This window comes from Tachysurus vachellii, chromosome 11, assembly GCF_030014155.1.
Source record: "Tachysurus vachellii isolate PV-2020 chromosome 11, HZAU_Pvac_v1, whole genome shotgun sequence".
NCBI lineage: Eukaryota > Metazoa > Chordata > Actinopteri > Siluriformes > Bagridae > Tachysurus > Tachysurus vachellii.
In genome coordinates, this window is record NC_083470.1 from 777,501 (window position 1) to 797,500 (window position 20,000).

General features: G+C 41.4%; 1 protein-coding gene across 2 annotated transcripts in view; it reads left to right on the top strand.

Annotated features, from left to right (window-relative positions):
* The window catches only part of doc2d (double C2-like domains, delta), a 29,522-nt gene that overhangs the window by 8,627 nt on the left and 895 nt on the right, over positions 1–20,000 (top strand). For both annotated transcript variants that reach the window (XM_060881066.1, XM_060881065.1), the window contains exons 5-11: positions 1,949–2,058; positions 9,297–9,423; positions 9,502–9,558; positions 9,688–9,812; positions 16,603–16,684; positions 17,091–17,187; positions 18,057–20,000. The exon at positions 18,057–20,000 is cut by the window's right edge and continues 895 nt beyond it. In XM_060881066.1, the coding sequence (XP_060737049.1) occupies positions 1,949–2,058; positions 9,297–9,423; positions 9,502–9,558; positions 9,688–9,812; positions 16,603–16,684; positions 17,091–17,187; positions 18,057–18,187 (729 nt within the window). In that variant the 3' untranslated portion in view covers positions 18,188–20,000. The remainder of the gene's footprint in view (positions 1–1,948; positions 2,059–9,296; positions 9,424–9,501; positions 9,559–9,687; positions 9,813–16,602; positions 16,685–17,090; positions 17,188–18,056) is intronic.

Consider the following 20,000-nt stretch of genomic DNA (forward strand, 5'->3'; position numbering starts at 1 on the left):
ACAGGGGTCCAGCGGTGGTAGCTTGGTGGACCTGGGACTCAAACTCAAGCCCAGGAATAACATCATGATAAAAACCATCATCACACATCATCAGCAGGTTTATTCACAGATACACCGCAGGTCACAGTGAAGGTCTGGACAAAATGAAAAATTTCTGTTATGACTTGTGTTAAGTTTTTTGTATAACGCTTTTAACAATTCTCATTGTCTCGTTGTGATAAGAGGAAGAAACCTTGAGAGGAACCAGACTCAGTAGTGAACCTCATCCTCATTTGGGTGACACTACAGTAAATAGTGTAAATGTAAATAATGTCCTTTCTACGACAGTTTATAATAGTGCAGCCGAGAGCTCCTGAGGAACTAATGGGTCATCGTAAACTCTGAGTTCAGCACAGACCTGATTGCTGATAAACACCAGAACATACAGCTGACTGACACGACATTGGTTCAATAGAAGGCACAATTCATCGCTGTCGGGCGGAAACCTCGTATGTCCAAATTTGGTCAATTTCATATTTTTTCACATATCGATGCTATTGGTCAGTCCCCACGTGGGTCTGTTATTTTTACAAGTTATTAACCAATCTAAAGTCTTGAAAATAGCTTGAGCGCAAATCTCATAACTCCATTGGACACTTCAACTGTCCACCTCTTCCTCACTCCGTGTGAGAGCTTCACGGCATATTTCTCCTCAAGAAGAGTCGCAACGAATCAACACGTCTTCTGAGGTAAATGTCTTCAAAACACTGGGCTCAAAGAAAAAAAAATCTTGACCCCCGCTAGTTCTGGTGCTCGTCTGAGGACAGGAATTTAGCGCAAGACAATCCACTGCAACGTGGACTAAACCCTGTGTACTGCAGATAAGGTACGGCGTTTTTTTAATGTCCTGAAAAATAACGGTTTTGGAGATACGAGGATTCCATCTGACAGCGACGATATACATTACAGTGGAGTTCTTTGTATATCCCAAATTTGAAGTTTGGGGTCTGAACACAGGGTCAGCCGTGGTGCAGTGTGGGTTAACACTGTGACAGCTTGGGGCCTGAACAACAACCCAGAGCTTTAACCACTTGAGCCTCTTTAATTAAAAACATCATTAAACAAATTGATTTCTTCTTTCCATCAGACTTAGATCTGATTATGTAATGGAAAGTCACGTGAATGAATGAAGGCGTGATAGAAAGGATTGGAACACAGCCCTATTCATAGACATCATAGCAGACTGTACTGAATGGGGGTATGGGTTAGCTTATTGGTTAAGGTGTTGAACTGTGTATGTGTGTGTGTGTGTGTTTTACTCTAATAAGTGTGCTCCTTTAATTTACCGATAATTAGACAGATGGACTGTAATTAGTCAGGTTCAGTTTGGGAGTGTGACACCTGTTTGTGTGTGTCTTCTTGGACATGGACCAGAATATTCAGAAATGACAGAAGGCAAGGTGATGAGTGGTGTGTGTGTGCCATGTGTGTGTGTGCGCGTGTGTGTGCGTGTGTGTGTTTCCTTTCTCGAATGGCCAACAGGTTTTTGGGGAAAGGAGAGACAAAAGAAAAGGTAATGAAGGTCTGTGTGTACCAAGATGGAATGGCAAAACTGAAACTCATCTCATTCTCACTAATGCACACATCATGTGTTACACAGTCAGTTGGGTTTATAGACAGATATTAAAACACCTGGCAAAATGACTATTATTATTATTATTACTGCCTGGAAATGAACCTCCAAAGAATTTGGTAGACATAAATCTTAATTTATACAGCTGAGGGTTAAGGGATCTTGGGATTTTGCTTGCCTGTAAACAGTAAATGTTAAAAATGATTTGCAGTTCTAATGGTGTTCAGATTACACTACAAACTGTGCGATGTTTCTCAGGATAAACACACGACTGAAACTCTACTGGTGCTAGTGCACTACACATTGTAAGACTTTTCTTTGTCTTTCTGTACACAGGCCAATAAATTGCGTACGAAGACCCTGAAGAATACACTGAATCCAGTTTGGAATGAGACCCTGATCTATCATGGCATCACCGCTGCTGACATGACAACAAAAACTCTCAGGTACAAATGCCACTGTTCATAGTAACACTAGAACTAGTACCAGAACTGTAGTCTTACTTTGGTAGCAGAGCAGTAGTCTGTAACCAGGTGCCTGTACTGTAGTCTATTTTCAGGTGCTCACTCTCACTCACTCATTCATCTTCTACCGCTTATCCGAACTACCTCGGGTCACGGGGAGCCTGTGCCTATCTCAGGCGTCATCGGGCATCAAGGCAGGATACACCCTGGACGGAGTGCCAACCCATCACAGGGCACACACACACACTCTCATTCACTCACACAATCACACACTACGGACAATTTTCCAGAGATGCCAATCAACCTACCATGCATGTCTTTGGACCGGGGGAGGAAACCGGAGTACCCGGAGGAAACCCCCGAGGCACGGGGAGAACATGCAAACTCCACACACACAAGGTGGAGGCGGGAATCGAACCCCCAACCCTGGAGGTGTGAGGCAAACGTGCTAACCACTAAGCCACCGTGCCCCCTATTTTCAGGTGCTACACCTGACAATCCTACTCAAGACCCAAAGCTGCTGTGCTCACTTGAGGACAAAAGTTATAGTCATTGCATTTCTACTAGATTTGTAGTCCATACTAGATCACAGGAGCTCTAATTGCCTCTCACAAACCCAGGATCCCGAGTCATGATCACTTGAGTACAAGAACTTGAGCCGTAATTCATACTTAGGCACTAGAGCTGCATTCTATGTAAGGGATCCAGATCTTTGTTGTAAACCCATGAACCAGGAGGAACCGAGGGCTCAAAGCACCAGTGGCTCTGAGGATTTCATCCTAGTAGCTAACAGCAAGAGAACAGCCCTCCTACCACCATCATGGAGTCTGTTTCTGACAGTTTGGACAGAAATATGTTCAGGTTGGTTTGTAGGGATCTGGCAGTGCTCCTCCTGTTCCTCCTTGCACAAGAGCAGATTTCAGTTCTGCTACTGGGTCGTTGCCCTTCTACAGACCTGTGCAGCTCTCCTTGTGCACTGACCCATCTCCTGCTTTCACTTCCATGCTCTGAAACTGTACTGTGAGACAAACCAAGGCTGCTTATGACAGCACATATCGTATGGATGCTAGACTACCTGTGCAACCTGACTGGGTTCATGGTGCTGCTGCATGCTACTGATAAGTACTGATAAGGACTCAAACAAAACACAAAACTAGAGACAAATCAGTTAGGAAGAGAGAAGAGAGAGCAATTGTTTGTGGCCACCACCTGTAACACTATTTAATTTTTGTGGATGTCTTGCTGTTGCCTTTCCAGTTCACCTGTTGTCACCATTTATTTTCACCATAGCAGGTGTATCTGATTCACGATCACTTCCTAACTAGACGGACACTTGTACATAAAGTTTAATTGACTTGATTAAGTGTTTCCTTCATCTAAACAGATTGTATTCCATATAAGACCTGGGGGCCCCCACTTGGTTCCACACTCAGGAACCTGAGTTCCAAGTCCACAACTAAGTAAGAACATTTGCTGTACACTCAAGAGAGAATCCACTATAATCAACTTGACTGTAGTTTGCAATAAAGTACAACATTTGGAAGCAAGAACTGTGGTCCAACAGAGGAACCAAAACTTTTGTTCCATGTATCTGGTAACAAAGCTCAGGAACTTGCACTTGAGGAAACAAAGTTTGTAATAATAGCAGTAAATAATAAGTCCACACATGGGTCACACTCAAGTACTAGAGCTACATGTACAGTATGGAGTACATATGAGTGCTAGAGATGTAGTCCAGACTTAAGTACAGTAGTTGACCTGCAGAGTAATAAATAAGTTCCCAATAAGGTACAAAAGTTGTTCTGAACAGAAAAACCAGTGCTGCTAGCATGCTTAATGTGTGAAGCTTAAATCCCACAAGGATATTTACATACCTTATTAATCACTGAGGAGACTTGTGTGTGTGTGTGTGTGTGTGTGTGTGTCCATGGGTGACAGATAAGAAGATAAATGGGATGAAGTAGGAACTAGGGCATTTAGAGAGGGGGGGGGTGGTTTGGTAGGGAACGGGACCATTTGGTGACACAGTTGGAAACAAACCTCCGGTGATCAAACAGACTCACACACTTGGGTCTATCCTGCAGTGTGAGGGCATGTTGAGACACACAGAGTGAAAGACACAGGAAGATGGAGAAAGTAGCTCTCCCTAGGAGACTAAAGAAATGGAGAGCTGGAGGGGAAAGAGATTATTGAGAAGGTGTGTTTGTGTGTGTGTGTGTGTGGAGAACAAGATGCACCATGAGTGTGTGTAGAGAACAAGATGAACCATGAGTGTGTGTAGAGAACATGATGGACCATGAGTGTGTGTAGAGAACAAGATGGACCATGAGTGTGTGTAGAGAACAAGATGGACCATGAGTGTGTGTAGAGAACAAGATGGACCATGAGTGTGTGTAGAGAACAAGATGGACCATGAGTGTGTGTAGAGAACAAGATGAACCATGAGTGTGTGTAGAGAACATGATGGACCATGAGTGTGTAGAGAACAAGATGAACCATGAGTGTGTGTAGAGAACAAGATGGACCATGAGTGTGTGTAGAGAACATGATGGACCATGAGTGTGTGTAGAGAACAAGATGAACCATGAGTGTGTGTAGAGAACATGATGGACCATGAGTGTGTGTAGAGAACAAGATGGACCATGAGTGTGTGTAGAGAACAAGATGGACCATGAGTGTGTGTAGAGAACATGATGGACCATGAGTGTGTGTAGAGAACAAGATGGACCATGAGTGTGTGTAGAGAACAAGATGAACTATGAGTGTGTGTAGAGAACATGATGGACCAATCATCTCCATGGGAAAAGAGATGATTCAAGAACTTACGGAATTCTGCTATAATTTCTATGGCTTTGGTAAAAAAAGAGGAGGAAAACTCTCTTCTCGTGGTCTTTATTCAGAATCTGATTGGAACAAAGCCGAGAACATTTTTTCGCCTGAGTTAGCAAGAAAAAAGTGAAAGTTAGCACCTTTAACAGGCCAGTGATGTTCCACGTATGTGTGGCAGATTGTGATGAATAACTGAGTGTGCTGCTGATCCTCAGAATATTCTCTCTACTGCCATTTCTAAAGTAAAAATAAAACTCATTAATCATGCATGACGAGATAAAGCAGCGGTCATGTGGACTTTTTCTCTCCACATCTTATTCAGAGTTGAGCAGAAATAAATGTTATAAATGTTATGTTTCCAAACCCCTACATTCCTAAGGTTCTATGTTCCAGCAAAGTCTCTGTGGATATCTGGGATATTTCACCAAAATGTTTTATTTCCGTTGCTAACTCAGCCTTAGGGTCTGCTTCAGGATCCAGTTAATACACACTGTGGTGAACACCATCAGTCCCCATAAAGACATATGACACCCCTCTGACTCGGGGGCTTTTCTCTCTATTTGATGGAGTTTTTGGACTTTTGTGTCAATTTCTAATAAGTCCTCAATGTTCCTGAGCCACAATATCCTTTAAAATGACCACAAAAAGGAGAGTCTTCAGTTTCCCCAATAACCAATAACTACCTTTGTTCTCAACAGCTAATAACTCAACACCACTGCTCCTGATGACTAATCACTCAACACCACTGCTCCTGATGACTAATAACTCAACACCACTGCTCCTAATCACTAATCACTCAACACCACTGTTCCTGATGACTAATCACTCAACACCACTGCTCCTGATGACTAATAACTCAACACCACAGCTCCTAATCATTAATCACTGGTCACCGTAGTTGCTAATGATAAATTATTGTTCCCAAAAGCTTCTTTGTTCTTTATTTTAATTCTGCCTTCACTGCGACATCCATAATTAATTAGTGTTTAATTCCATTTGCTGTATTTCCTCTGGATCTATTTCCAGACTGCTCACTACCACTGCTTTATGTCTGCTTTATGTCTGCCTCATGTTGTCTGCTTTATGTTAGCTTCATATTATCTGCTTTATGTTAGCTTCATATTGTCTGCTTTATGTCTGCTTTATGTTAGCTTCATATTGTCTGCTTTATGTTAGCTTCATATTGTCTGCTTTATGTCTGCTTTATGTTAGCTTCATATTGTCTGCTTTATGTTAGCTTCATATTGTCTGCTTTATGTTAGCTTCATATTGTCTGCTTTATGTCTGCTTTATGTTAGCTTCATATTGTCTGCTTTATGTCTGCTTTATGTTAGCTTCATATTGTCTGCTTTATGTCTGCTTTATGTTAGCTTCATATTGTCTGCTTTATGTTAGCTTCATATTGTCTGCTTTATGTCTGCTTTATGTTAGCTTCATATTGTCTGCTTTATGTCTGCTTTATGTTAGCTTCATATTGTCTGCTTTATGTTAGCTTCATATTGTCTGCTTTATGTTAGCTTCATATTGTCTGCTTTATGTTAGCTTCATATTGTCTGCTTTATGTCTGCTTTACAGTATGTTAGCTTCATATTGTCTGCTTTATGTCTGCTTTATGTTAGCTTCATATTGTCTGCTTTATGTCTGCTTTATGTTAGCTTCATATTGTCTGCTTTATGTTAGCTTCATATTGTCTGCTTTATGTTAGCTTCATATTGTCTGCTTTATGTCTGCTTTATGTTAGCTTCATATTGTCTGCTTTATGTCTGCTTTATGTTAGCTTCATATTGTCTGCTTTATGTTAGCTTCATATTGTCTGCTTTATGTTAGCTTCATATTGTCTGCTTTATGTCTGCTTTACAGTATGTTAGCTTCATATTGTCTGCTTTATGTCTGCTTTATGTTAGCTTCATATTGTCTGCTTTATGTCTGCTTTATGTTAGCTTCATATTGTCTGCTTTATGTTAGCTTCATATTGTCTGCTTTATGTTAGCTTCATATTGTCTGCTTTATGTTAGCTTCATATTGTCTGCTTTATGTCTGCTTTATGTTAGCTTCATATTGTCTGCTTTATGTCTGCTTTATGTTAGCTTCATATTGTCTGCTTTATGTTAGCTTCATATTGTCTGCTTTATGTCTGCTTTACAGTATGTTAGCTTCATATTGTCTGCTTTATGTCTGCTTTATGTTAGCTTCATATTGTCTGCTTTATGTCTGCTTTATGTTAGCTTCATATTGTCTGCTTTATGTTAGCTTCATATTGTCTGCTTTATGTTAGCTTCATATTGTCTGCTTTATGTCTGCTTTATGTTAGCTTCATATTGTCTGCTTTATGTCTGCTTTATGTTAGCTTCATATTGTCTGCTTTATGTTAGCTTCATATTGTCTGCTTTATGTTAGCTTCATATTGTCTGCTTTATGTCTGCTTTACAGTATGTTAGCTTCATATTGTCTGCTTTATGTCTGCTTTATGTTAGCTTCATATTGTCTGCTTTATGTCTGCTTTATGTTAGCTTCATATTGTCTGCTTTATGTTAGCTTCATATTGTCTGCTTTATGTTAGCTTCATATTGTCTGCTTTATGTTAGCTTCATATTGTCTGCTTTATGTCTGCTTTATGTTAGCTTCATATTGTCTGCTTTATGTCTGCTTTATGTTAGCTTCATATTGTCTGCTTTATGTTAGCTTCATATTGTCTGCTTTATGTCTGCTTTACAGTATGTTAGCTTCATATTGTCTGCTTTATGTCTGCTTTACAGTATGTCTGCTTCATATTGTCTGCTTCATGTCTGCTTCATGTCTGTTTCATCTTGTCTGCTTTATGTCTTCTTCATGTTTTCTTCATGTCTGTTTCATGTTGTCTGTTTCATTTCTGCTTCACGTTGTCTTTATAGATATTTTTTGGCATATGCTTTATGTATTGTATTGTAAATACATAAGTGGTTAGTTTGAGGTGATCAGAAATAAGAAATAAATTCTATTGTTTTCTTTTCTGAAATCTATGCTGAGTATCTTCACAAAATCTTCCTGTGGAATGTCTTCACATATCTAGCAGCTTTCTACTTTCCCCTGAAAGAGTGAGCAACTCTGAGCGGTTGGTGTGTGAACAGGAATAAGAGAGTGTTAATGAACTCCAGCGTCACTGCGCTCTATAATAAAACTATTCTGTAATAGCTGTAATAAAAACACACCATGCTCTTAGAGTTGACCTTTTTGAACATAGTGTAAATGGATTGTGCTGTATGGTTATAATTCTTCATAATTTGTCCTGCTGTCCTGCGCAGTAGGAAATGTCAACACCTCGACAGAGCTGTGAGAGAGAGAGTGATGAATACGGCCACATTTTTAGCCTCAGAGTCTCGCACCTCAGCTCACATCCTGCTGTTTGTTTATGAGCACACGTGGAAGCCAGAAAGACCTCGGTGAAACCTCGTGTCCTCAAACGTCCTTATACAAAGACGATAGAATGTAAAATGAACGGTTTGGACAAAAGATGGAACAAGTGTTGTTTTACAAGGTGTGTTTGTATCTGCAGTGTTGGGTGAAGCGGGAACACTGTGGTGTTTGAGCTAGGAAAGAGTTCAGACATCGGATCTTTGGGTCCGGGGCTCGCTTCAGTCTGAGATCCAATAAACACACAAAACTCCTGAATTCACTCGACATTTTCAGATGCTTAGCCTTTGTGTAGGAAAACAGTTCACTGTGGCGTTTCATATCACACATCATCTACACATACGTCTGATTTTTTCTTGGTTGTTAGATCACACGTTATATTTTGCAAACCTACATGCACAACATCCTGTGAGTTTATTATCCATGCCAAGTGCAGAAGGCTTTGTGCTACAGCTATGATGCTAATATGCTCCAGTTTAGCATTGTCTCAAACAGGTGGAGCTTTAGACTACATCAAAAGTGTCACATTATCAATATATAGAATTAAAAAATAAAACCATTCTTAATGATTAGTTTTCTTTCTGAATAATTTTTGAGCTGTTTGAGGCGAGTGGCTATAGATTCTTTTCTGGACGTCACCCAAACGCCTGCTAATGTCTGCTCTTGGTACTAATGAAAGAGGAACCGTGCCAAACACTAGAGGGTTTTGGAACAGAGTTTGGATGCTGGAATGAACAAGCTGTCAACCCCTGTATGTGTGTGTGTGTGTGTGTGTGTGTGTGTATGTGTGTGTGTGTGGTGTGTGTGTGTGTATGTGTGTGTATGTGTGTATGTGTGTGTGCATAACATCTGTCAAGTATGACTAATACATCACAGGATGGAACTGGAAGATGACTTTCAGTCATTCTGCCCCCTTCTCTCTCTCTCTCTCTCTCTCTCTCTCTCTCTCTCTCTCTCTCTCTCTCTCTCTCTTCCCCTCTTTCTCGTCCTCTCTCTCTCAGGCTTTGTGTGTGTGATATGGACCGTTTGGGTCGTAATGAGTTTATTGGCGAAGTGCGAGTTGCATTAAAGAAGCTCAAAGAAGGAGAGAGCAAACGATACAACATGGGACTGGAGAGAATCGCACAGGTACTGTGTGTGTGTGTGTGTGTGTGTGTGTCTGTGTGTGTGTGTGTGTCTAAATGTATAACGTATTTTTCACTGCAGGTGCGAGAAGGTAACAATCAGACGGTGGATCAAAGTTCTCAACTAGCTGAGGAGGAGGTATACACACACACACACACACACACACACACGCTTGCATACTAATCAGCTGATTAACAAAATTATTGATTATTGATTTTTCCAGCTTCAATGTGTCTTATTGGTACTGTGAGTGTTTGTGTGTGACAGAGGGGACGTATCCTGGTGTCCCTGTGTTATATCATGGAGAAGTCATGCTTGGTGGTTGGGATCATTCGCTGTGCTCACCTCGCTGCAATGGACTCTAACGGCTACTCCGACCCCTTCGTCAAGATGTGAGTGAAACTAGGGGTTTAGTGTTTACAGTTCAGCATGTAGGGTGTAGAGTGTAGGGAGTAGGGTGTAGGGGTTAGGGTGTAAGGATTAGGTTGTAAGGATAAGGTTGTAAGGGTCAGGGTGTTAGGGGTTAGGGTGTAGGGCTAAGAGGGTGTTAGGGTGTGGGGATTAGGTTGTAGGAAGTAGGGGTTAGGGTGTAGGGCTAAGAGGGTGTTAGGGTGTAGGGATTAGGTTGTAGGAAGTAGGGGTTAGGGTGTAGGAATTAGGGTGTTTGTGTCAGGGTGTAGGGGCCAGGTTGTAGGGATCAGGGTGTCAATTAGGTTGTATAGGACAGGGTGAAGGGGTTAGGGTGTAGGGTGTAAGGCTAAGGGTGTAGGGATTAGGGGTAAGGGTATAGGAATTAGGGTGTAAGGGTCAGGGTGTAGGGGTTAGGGTATAGGGGTTAGGGTGTAGGGTGTAAGGATTACGGGTTAGGGTATAGGAATTAGGGTGTAAGGATCAGGGTGTAGGGGTTAGGGTATAGGGGTCAGGGTGTAGGGGTTAGGGTGTAGGGTGTAAGGGTTAGGGTGTAAGGATTAGGGGTTAGGGTATATGAATTAGGGTGTAAGGACAAGGGCGTAGAGGTTAGGGTGTAGGGGTCAGGGTGTAGGGGTTAGGGTGTAGGGGTCAGGGTGTAGGTGTTAGGGTGTAGGGGTTAGGGGTTAGGGTGTAAGGGTCAGGGTGTAGGGGTTAGGGTGTAAGGGTCAGGGTGTAGGTGTTAGGGTGTAGGGGTTAGGGTGTAAGGATCAGGGTGTAGGGGTCAGGGTGTAGGGGTTAGGGTGTAGGTGTTAGGGTGTAGGGGTTAGGGTGTAGGGGTGAGGGTGTAGGTGTTAGGGTGTAGGGGTTAGGGTGTAGGGGTGAGGGTGTAGGGGTTAGGGTGTAGGTGTTAGGGTGTAGGGGTTAGGGTGTAGGGGTGAGGGTGTAGGGGTTAGGGTGTAGGGGTTAGGGTGTAGGTGTTAGGGTGTAGGGGTTAGGGTGTAGGGGTGAGGGTGTAGGGGTGAGGGTGTAGGTGTTAGGGTGTAGGGGTTAGGGTGTAGGTGTTAGGGTGTAGGGGTTAGGGTGTAGGGGTGAGGGTGTAGGGGTGAGGGTGTAGGTGTTAGGGTGTAGGGGTTAGGGTGTAGGTGTTAGGGTGTAGGGGTTAGGGTGTAGGGGTGAGGGTGTAGGGGTGAGGGTGTAGGGGTGAGGGTGTAGGTGTTAGGGTGTAGGGGTTAGGGTGTAGGGGTGAGGGTGTAGGGGTGAGGGTGTAGGTGTTAGGGTGTAGGGGTTAGGGTGTAGGGGTGAGGGTGTAGGGGTTAGGGTGTAGGGGTGAGGGTGTAGGGGTGAGGGTGTAGGGCAGTGGTATTGTTATTTGAGATTCTTAATGTTTTTGCAGTAAAGAGTGTTAAATATGTAATCATTAATTTTTCTATACTGAACATTTATACTGTTCCCTCTCTTTACTTTATTGTCATGACCTTCTACATGTACAGAATCAGCCAAAGCATTACGATAAAGAGACGAACAACTGTATTAACAAACATCTTATTTAGAACAAAGGAACATAGAGATTAATACCATTATCGTTAGTTAGATGTGTGTGTGTGTGTGTGTGTGTGTGTGTGTGTGTGTGTGTGTGTGTGTGTGTGTGTGTGTGTTTGGGTGTGTGCACTCTCTGCTCTGTAGGGAGCCATGAGCTCTTATAGTGGCCCATCTCTTTGGCCAGTGTGTGTTTGTGTGTCTGTGTGTGTGTTTGTGTGTGGTTCTGTGTTGGTGTTCAGTCACTGTGTTCAGGTGTTTGTCGATTCAGGGCCAGACAGCACTACATTTTGCTCTGTGTTTGTGTTTGATGTAGTGTTGTTTTTGTAGTTATAATTTGTTGAGTTTGTATTGTTCTTGTGTTCAGCTGCTCCTGATGTAGATCAGTGTTAGTGTGTGTTAGTGAGCTGAGGTTCAGGACCAGTGTGTGATGAGACTCTTGTGCTCAGCTCTTGGCACCACAGGGCTTTGTAGTGAGAGCTCTGGGGGTCACTGTGAACACTGTAATGGAGCAGTAATGGAATCGTCCTAATTCGGCTCGGCTGCTGTTATTTCTGGTGTTTGTGTGAATTTGTCGAATGGATTTACAGAATTGTGTGTGTAATTTCCGCTTGGTGTTTTTGTCCCATTGTGTAAAAGTTTGGATTGTGAGCGGCCCCCAGACCTCAATACCATTTCAACAGAATGGGATTGTGTCGAATCTCCTGTGTGTTTCTCTCTCAGCTCTTTTACTGCTGGACTCAAATTTCCTGTGGAACTAATTTTCAGTCCTCAGTAATTGTCGTCATTACAGTGTTCTATTTTGTGTTCTTATGGTGAAGTGTGGTGTGTTTTCTCTCTCTCTCTCTCTCTCTCTCTCTCTCTCTCTCTCTCTCTCTCTCCAGCTGATGTTGATTTACCTGTTTGAAGCATGAATCAGTGTGTGTTTGTGTGAGTTTGTGTGTTTTTCTGTGTTTGTGTGTAATGCAGTATTTCTCTAATTAAGGCTCATTCATGTTTCCTTTTCAATTACAGTGTGTGTGTGTGTGTGTGTGTGTGTGTGTGTGTGTGTGTGTAATGCAGTATTTCTATAATTAAGGCTCATTCATTTTTTTCTTTTTGATGAAAGTGTGTGTGAATGTGCTGATTTCATGTGTTTGATGATGATTTTCATGTGTGTGTGTTTTCAGTGGCCTTAATTACTACAGCTCATACATCTGCTTTACATACTGATGCTATGTTTAGGGTTTAGCAGAGATGGGGGACTCGAGTCATGTGACTTGACTCGAGTCAGACTTAAGTCACAAATTTGAGACTTGAGACTTGCTTGACAAATATTTAAAAAAGACTCGACTTGACTTTGACTTGACATTCATGACTTGAGACTTGACTCGGACTTGAGTTAAATGACTCGAAATTTTGTTTTTGTTTTATCTTTTTTGTCTATTTTGTTTTTAAATCTGTTTTAATCACGTGACACAGCAGACAAGCAGAGGGAGCGCGTGCACTAACTAATAAACCTTAACAGTCGTGACGAAACATGGAAGGCGCTACACCAAAAATAATTAAGTTCAGGTACCGGGATTTTGTGTAAGATGAGAAGAGAAGAACAGCAGAATGCGACCACATCGCTCACAATTTAATGACAAAGTTCTATCTAATTAAATTTTTGCAAGCGCCATGTAGTGTAAATGTTTGGTCACTGTTTATGTGGAAATGTCAGCTGTTATACAATAACACTTATAATTGGTCTTCAGTGTTAGGCTTTGTGTGAAAAGTGTATGGATCGTTTATGGGGATGTACATATATATAAAAAACATAAATATAAATATAAAAATAAAAAACTTCAGAGTTGCAAGCAGAACCATATTCTTGTTTCACATACACACACAAACACACACACACACACACACACACACACACACACACACACACACACACACACACACACACATTCAATTTAAAGGGATAGTTCACCTAAAAATAAATAAATTCTTTTATAATTTTCTCACCCTCATGATGTTACAAACCTGTATAAATGTCTTTGTTCTGATGAACACACATGTAGATATTTTGAGGACTGTTTGTAACTAAACCCTTCATGAGCCCCGTTCACTTCTATAGTATTATTTTTTCCCCACTATAGAAGTGAATGAGGCTCATAAATGGTTTGGTTACAAACAGTCCTCAAAATATCTACATGTGTGTTCATCAAAACACAGACATTTATACAGGTTTGTAACATCATGAGGGCGAGAAAAAGATGATAGAATTTTCATTTTTAGGTGAACTGTCTCTTTAATATTAATAAATTACACTCACTTCAATCATCTCTCTCTCTCTCTCTCTCTCTCTCTCTCTCTCTCTCTCCTATAGTTAATTCACTTCAAGGTTTTTGGTTGACGTGATTGATTGTTGTTGTTATTCTGTTGTTAAAAAGGAAGGATCTAATGTAAGGATGTGTTCATGTCCCATTAAAAGGTGAATGTCTGTTCAATAAATACCATTTGGTTCCATAGACACCATTGTACTTTTTTATATATAAACTTTTCCATGGTCTTCTGTCATGTTTGAGGCGTATTGAAACTTTTCATGCTTTTATTTTGGCCTTATTTCAGTTACATTTACAACTTATTCTTTGTAGTTTTGATTTTTATTCATTTTTAGATTTTTATTGTATTTACAACTCACCTGTATGTGGACACCTTTTAAAATAAATGCATATAATCATTTTTGTTGCAAATAAAACTCTCATAGTCCATAAATACTGTAGATTTAACTTTAATATATACATTTAGTTAAATCATCAAACATATGTATGACCTGCCAGTGACTTGCTTGACTCAAGCTACGACTTGACTTAAATTGCTTGACATAAAGCAGTGACTTGACTTGACTTGACTTGACTCTCACAAAAAATGACTCGGACGTGCTTGAGACTTGAAGGTTAAGACTTGAGACTTACTTGTGACTTGCACATGTGTGACTTACTCCCACCTCTGGGGTTTAGGGTTTAGAGTATAGGGTTTAGGGTTTAGAGTATAGGGTTTAGGGTTTAGAGTATAGGGTTTAGGGTTTAGAGTAAAGGGTTTAGGGTTTAGGGTTTAGAGTATAGGGTTTAGGGTTTAGAGTTTAGAGTAAAGGGTTTAGGTTTTAGAGTATAGGGTTTAGGGTTTAGAGTAAAGGGTTTAGGGTTTAGGGTTTAGGGTTTAGAGTATAGGGTTTAGGGTTTAGAGTTTAGGGTTTAGGGTTTAGAGTTTAGAGTAAAGGGTTTAGGTTTTAGAGTATAGGGTTTAGGGTTTAGAGTAAAGGGTTTAGGGTTTAGGGTTTAGGGTTTAGAGTATAGGGTTTACGGTTTAGAGTAAAGGGTTTAGGGTTTAGAGTAAAGGGTTTACGGTTTAGAGTAAAGGGTTTAGGGTTTAGAGTAAAGGGTTTACGGTTTAGAGTAAAGGGTTTAGGGTTTAGAGTATAGGAATATGTTTAGGTTTAAGAGTTATCCAGTTAGCATGTGTGTGGAATAACATTAATTCAGTCATGTACTTCGACTAGTTATAACATTAGCATGCTAACAGTGTGAGTGTGAAATCAGAGAGTGTGTCTGAGTGATGTAGTGCTAATTAGAGTGTTAACACCATTGCTCCACACATGCTAATCACAAGCTAGTGCCGTGGGCTTCATTAAAACAGAGTGTAACACACACACACACACACACAGAGCTGAGTTGTAAGCGACATCACAAACATAGTTTTTCTGACTGATTTCAGTTTCAACACTATCGCTCTGTTTTTTTTCTCTAATTGGATTCTTTGCTAATGCGGAGGCGTGAACGCGGCGTGTTTAAAGACAATAATCCGTCACTTTCAAACCCACTCGCTGCTGAGTGCTACGCCTGTCTCCTGTATAAATAATAGTGTTTATATTTGTGTCCTGAGACACAATGTGGATAATTAATAACACACGCTTGGCCTGTGAAATATCTATCAGATACTAATTCACTCGCTGTCACAATCACACACATTACACACACATTACACACACATTACACACACATTACACACACATTAACTCACTATTGTGTTGTTAGGGGCTGATTATGGTTCAGGACGCAGGTCTGTGTTTATTGGGTTATATGTTACTTTTCTTCCAACCCTTCACTTTCTCTCTTGTGTTCACTGTTATTGTGTGAGTGTGTGTGTGTGAGTGTGTGTGTGTGTGTGTGTGTGAGTCTATTACGAATAATAAATGTTGATAAATAATACACCGATCACACTCTCCTGTTCTCCTGTTTCTCCGTGACAGATTAGCATCTGTTCATACAGACGTTTTCACACTCACACACACACACACTCTCTTTCTTTCTTTTCTCTGAGTCTCTCCCCCTCTCTCCCTCTCTCTCTCTCCCCATCTCTCTCTCTCTCTCTCTCCCTCTCTCTCTCTCTCTCTCCGCATCTCATCTCTCTCTCTCTCTCTCTCTCTCTCTCTCTCTCTCTCTCTCTCTCCCATCACTCTCTCTCTCTCTCTCTCTGCATCTCATATCTCTCTCTCTCTCTCTCCGCATCTCATCTCTCTCTCTCTCTCTCCCTCCCTCTCTCTCTCTCTCTCTCTCTCTCTCTCTCTCTCTCTCTCTCTCTCTCTCTCTCTCTCCGCATCTCATCTCTCTCTCTCTCTCTCTCTCTCTCTCTCTCTCTCTCTCTCTCTCTCTCTCCCATCACTCTCTCTCTCTCTCTCTCTCCGCATCTCATCTCTCTCTCTCTCTCTCTCTCTCTCTCTCTCTCTCTCTGCATCTCATCTCTCTCTCTCTCTCTCCCTCCCTCTCCCTCTCTCTCTCTCTCTCTCTCTCTCTCTCTCTCTCTCTCCGCATCTCATCTCTCTCTCTCTCTCTCTCTCTCTCTCCCTCTCTTCTCACCCCTTATTAGTTTTATTATGCTCTAAATCGAGCTCTTGCCTTTTATTCCTGTTTTTCTTCATTTTCTGGATGTTTTTTTTTTGGATTTCTTTGATCTTTGGACAGGAAATGAAATGATGATTTGAAAGGAAGGTCGTTTTTCACTCAGATTAATGAATTTCCCTTCACTTTAGTTCTTTATTGCCATAAATGCCACGAGTTATAATGAGACATTATGCACCGAGTACGTCAGAGATAAATAATAGATAAGAGGAGAGATGGACGACTTTCTTTTTTTTCTTCAAGTGAAACTGAGCTTTAATATTTCACCAACATCTCTTTCTTGTTCTGTCTTTCTGTCCATCATCAGTATTCTTCAGCCAGATATGGGGAAAAAGTCCAAGTATAAAACATCAGTGAAGAAAAAAACCTTGAACCCGGAGTTTAATGAGGTAAAGACTCGATCTTTTTATCTGCTGAGAGGTTTTTATTGACAGACTGAAGAGATGATGTGAATCTGATGTGTTAAAAGAAAGATCAGAGATTTTTTTAACATCACACCAGAAAGTGTGGCGTCTCGTTGTGGGCGTGGCTTATTCAGGGTTCATTTAAAAACTAATAACAAATAAAAATATGGCTTGGTTGTCAGGTTAGATTAGCAAAGCGAGCTAACTGTATTAGCTTCATTCACTCACTGAAATCTGCATTGTGTTTGCGTCACGTGTGTAAAAAAGAGATTCAGGTTTCAGTTCAGGTGAAAGTGTGAGAGGAGGAACATATTTTCTTTATGTTACTGTGTCCGCTCGGGTTGTAACAAACCCTGGGATTCACACGACTCCTCATGTCTTCGTCCTGCAGGAGTTTATATACGAGGTTCCTCACGATCAACTGGCCAAGAAGACTCTGGAAATTTCCGTGTGGGATTATGACCTGGGAATGAGCAACGACTTCATCGGTGAGTGAAAGATGTTAATAATCTGTGAGATGATTTATAGTAACATTAAACACAATAGTTAATGTGTTACTACAAGGTGTGTGAACATATTCTGACTCTGCAGCATGTTGTTCTGCTGAACAAAAAAAAAGTATTATGTGTTACCATAGAAACGACCAATCAAAGTCCAGAACTCAGCAGCACTGTAGCATGAATCTGCTGTTCTGATGGTACTGCAGTGTGTGTGTGTGTTTGTGTGTGTGCATGTGTGCGTGTGTGCGCGCGTGCGTGCACGTGCGTGTGTGTGCGTGTGCGTGCGTGCGTGCGTGTGTGTGTGTGTGTGCGTGTGTGTGTGCGTGTGTGTGTGTGTGTGTGCGTGTGTGTGTGTGTGTGTGTGTGCGTGTGTGTGTGTGCGTGTGTGTGTGTGTGTGCGTGTGTGTGTTGGATCAGTAAGAGCTGGAAGCAAAATATCTAAGAATGATGGATAGATGAAATGAAAAATGACTCAATGACTCAGGGGCTTTAAATGATGGGCACATCGCAGACAGATAAATAAAATCCCCCCCCCACACACACACACAAATTACTGAGTTACTACAGACATCTTTCTGCCTCTCTTTCTTTCTCTCTGTTATTGTCTCTGACATTCCTCATGGCAGTGTGTGTTGCTCATTTGTCATAACTCACATTCATTATTGTGTGTGTGTATATATATGTGTGTGTGTGTGTGTGTGTGTGTGTGTGTGTGTGTGTGTTTGTACAGTATGTGAGGACCACCACACAACTCATCTCAGCTCACAAACAATACACACGTTGTAATGATGCAACAAGACACATTTAAACAAAACAATCTCTCTCTCTCTCTCTCTCTCTCTCTCTCTGTCTCTCAGGAGGAGTTGAATTGGGGATCAATGCTAAAGGAGAGCGACTGAAGCACTGGTTTGAGTGTCTTAAATACAAAGGAAAGAAAGTGGAGTATTGGCACACGCTCACACAGCAAGGGGCCCCGAGCAGCGACTAACACACACGCGCACACACGCGCACACACACATACACACGGAAGAGTACGAGTAATAATGACATGATGCAATAAACACACTCATGAAAACACTCCGGATGACGAGGCGGTGTCTAGATGTCACAGTGTTCTTGTGTATCTGAAAACACACACAGGAGACAATTCGAGAGACGACGCCAATGACATCACATGCTTCTGAACCGTAATGAAGTGTGTGTCATGGACAATTTGCACATCAGTTAAAGCACAACCAAGGCTGGATTTTGTCCTCGTGTATTTGTTTGTATTTGTGTGTCTTTGTGTGTGTGTGAGTGCGTGTGTGTGTGCGTATGTGTGTGTGTGTAATGTTTTTGTACATGATTTCCTTACATCTTCAATGTAATCAGTGATGTACAGAGAGAAGTGGCACACACACACACACACACACACACACACACACACACACACACACACACACATACATACAGGCCTGGAATAAGCTAGCATGAGAACCTTTAATCTCCTCATCAGGATTATTGAGTGTGTGTGTCATCATCACTGGACTGTGAAAATCGACAAAAATCTGTACAGTGACATGAACGTTGTTGTGTTTGTGTGTCTGTCTGAACGACCTTGTTGTGTAACGTGTGTGTGCTCAGTCTACATTGGATGTGACCTTCAAAATGTGTCCCTGTTCTAAAAATGCACACTGATGTTGATGTTAATGATGATGATGTTGATGATGATGATGACGATGATGATGATGATGATGATAGGTCTCTGCTGCCCTCTGCTCATGCAGCATTTGAATTGCTCAACACTCACACACTCCATCCATCATCCAAACATCAAGCACAAGACACATCAAAATGCAGAAATGGCAATAAGAGAAGATCAACCACGTTCTTGGAAGCTTCACCACCAACTGAAGCAGTTTGAAAGAGCTTAATTACCAATAAACAACCTACAAATATCTCAGCCACTGATCATCAAATCACACAAGACCTGAAATAAATCAGACCTTCTCTTAAGATCTGAAACATTAAATCATTCCATCGGCATCTGAAGTTCAACTGGCAACTTAAACCAGTCCAGAGTTCATCCACTACCTACACAGCATCTGAGGAATTCAACCACCAAACAAAAAGCATCTGAAGACTACCAGTGTGACAGAATCTCAAGAACAGGACCAGAGTTCTGTTGTCACCCAGTCCAGAAGCTTCAGAAGAGTTCATCTACACACACACACACTACATGAACATCCAAGAAGCTCATAAAACATAAAAAACACACCAGAAATGATCGAAATGATTAAAAAGCCTCTAAAGACGTTTTAAAGAGTTTCACCGCCAATCAACCAGCTTCCAGATCCACTTGGTTGGTATTTTTGTTCAATCAGTGACTTCCAGGAAGATCTCCACTTCTCCACAACTCTGGATTTAGTGCAGAATCTGTAAGGATGCAGAATGTGACAAAGAACTGTGTTTTCAGCTCTGAGTTTACACAAAGGTTTCTTTTCTTTGAGAATGTTTCAATGTCAAAAGATCTGCATGAAGATGTTATGTATCCTCTACTAAAGACTTCATCAACCAAGAGTCCAGCAGCGCTGGAGATTATGCAAACTGGACGTTTTTGCAAGCCATGTGTCTTTATTTTGGTGTGTGGAGACAAGCCCTAAAACAGGGCGCTCCTTGAGTTTGAGCTAGTTCATAAAGATTCAGGCTCTGTCCACACACACACACATACACACACACACTCACACACACACACACACACACACGCACACACACACACACACACATACACACACAAGTGTTTTTGAACACACAGTTTTTCT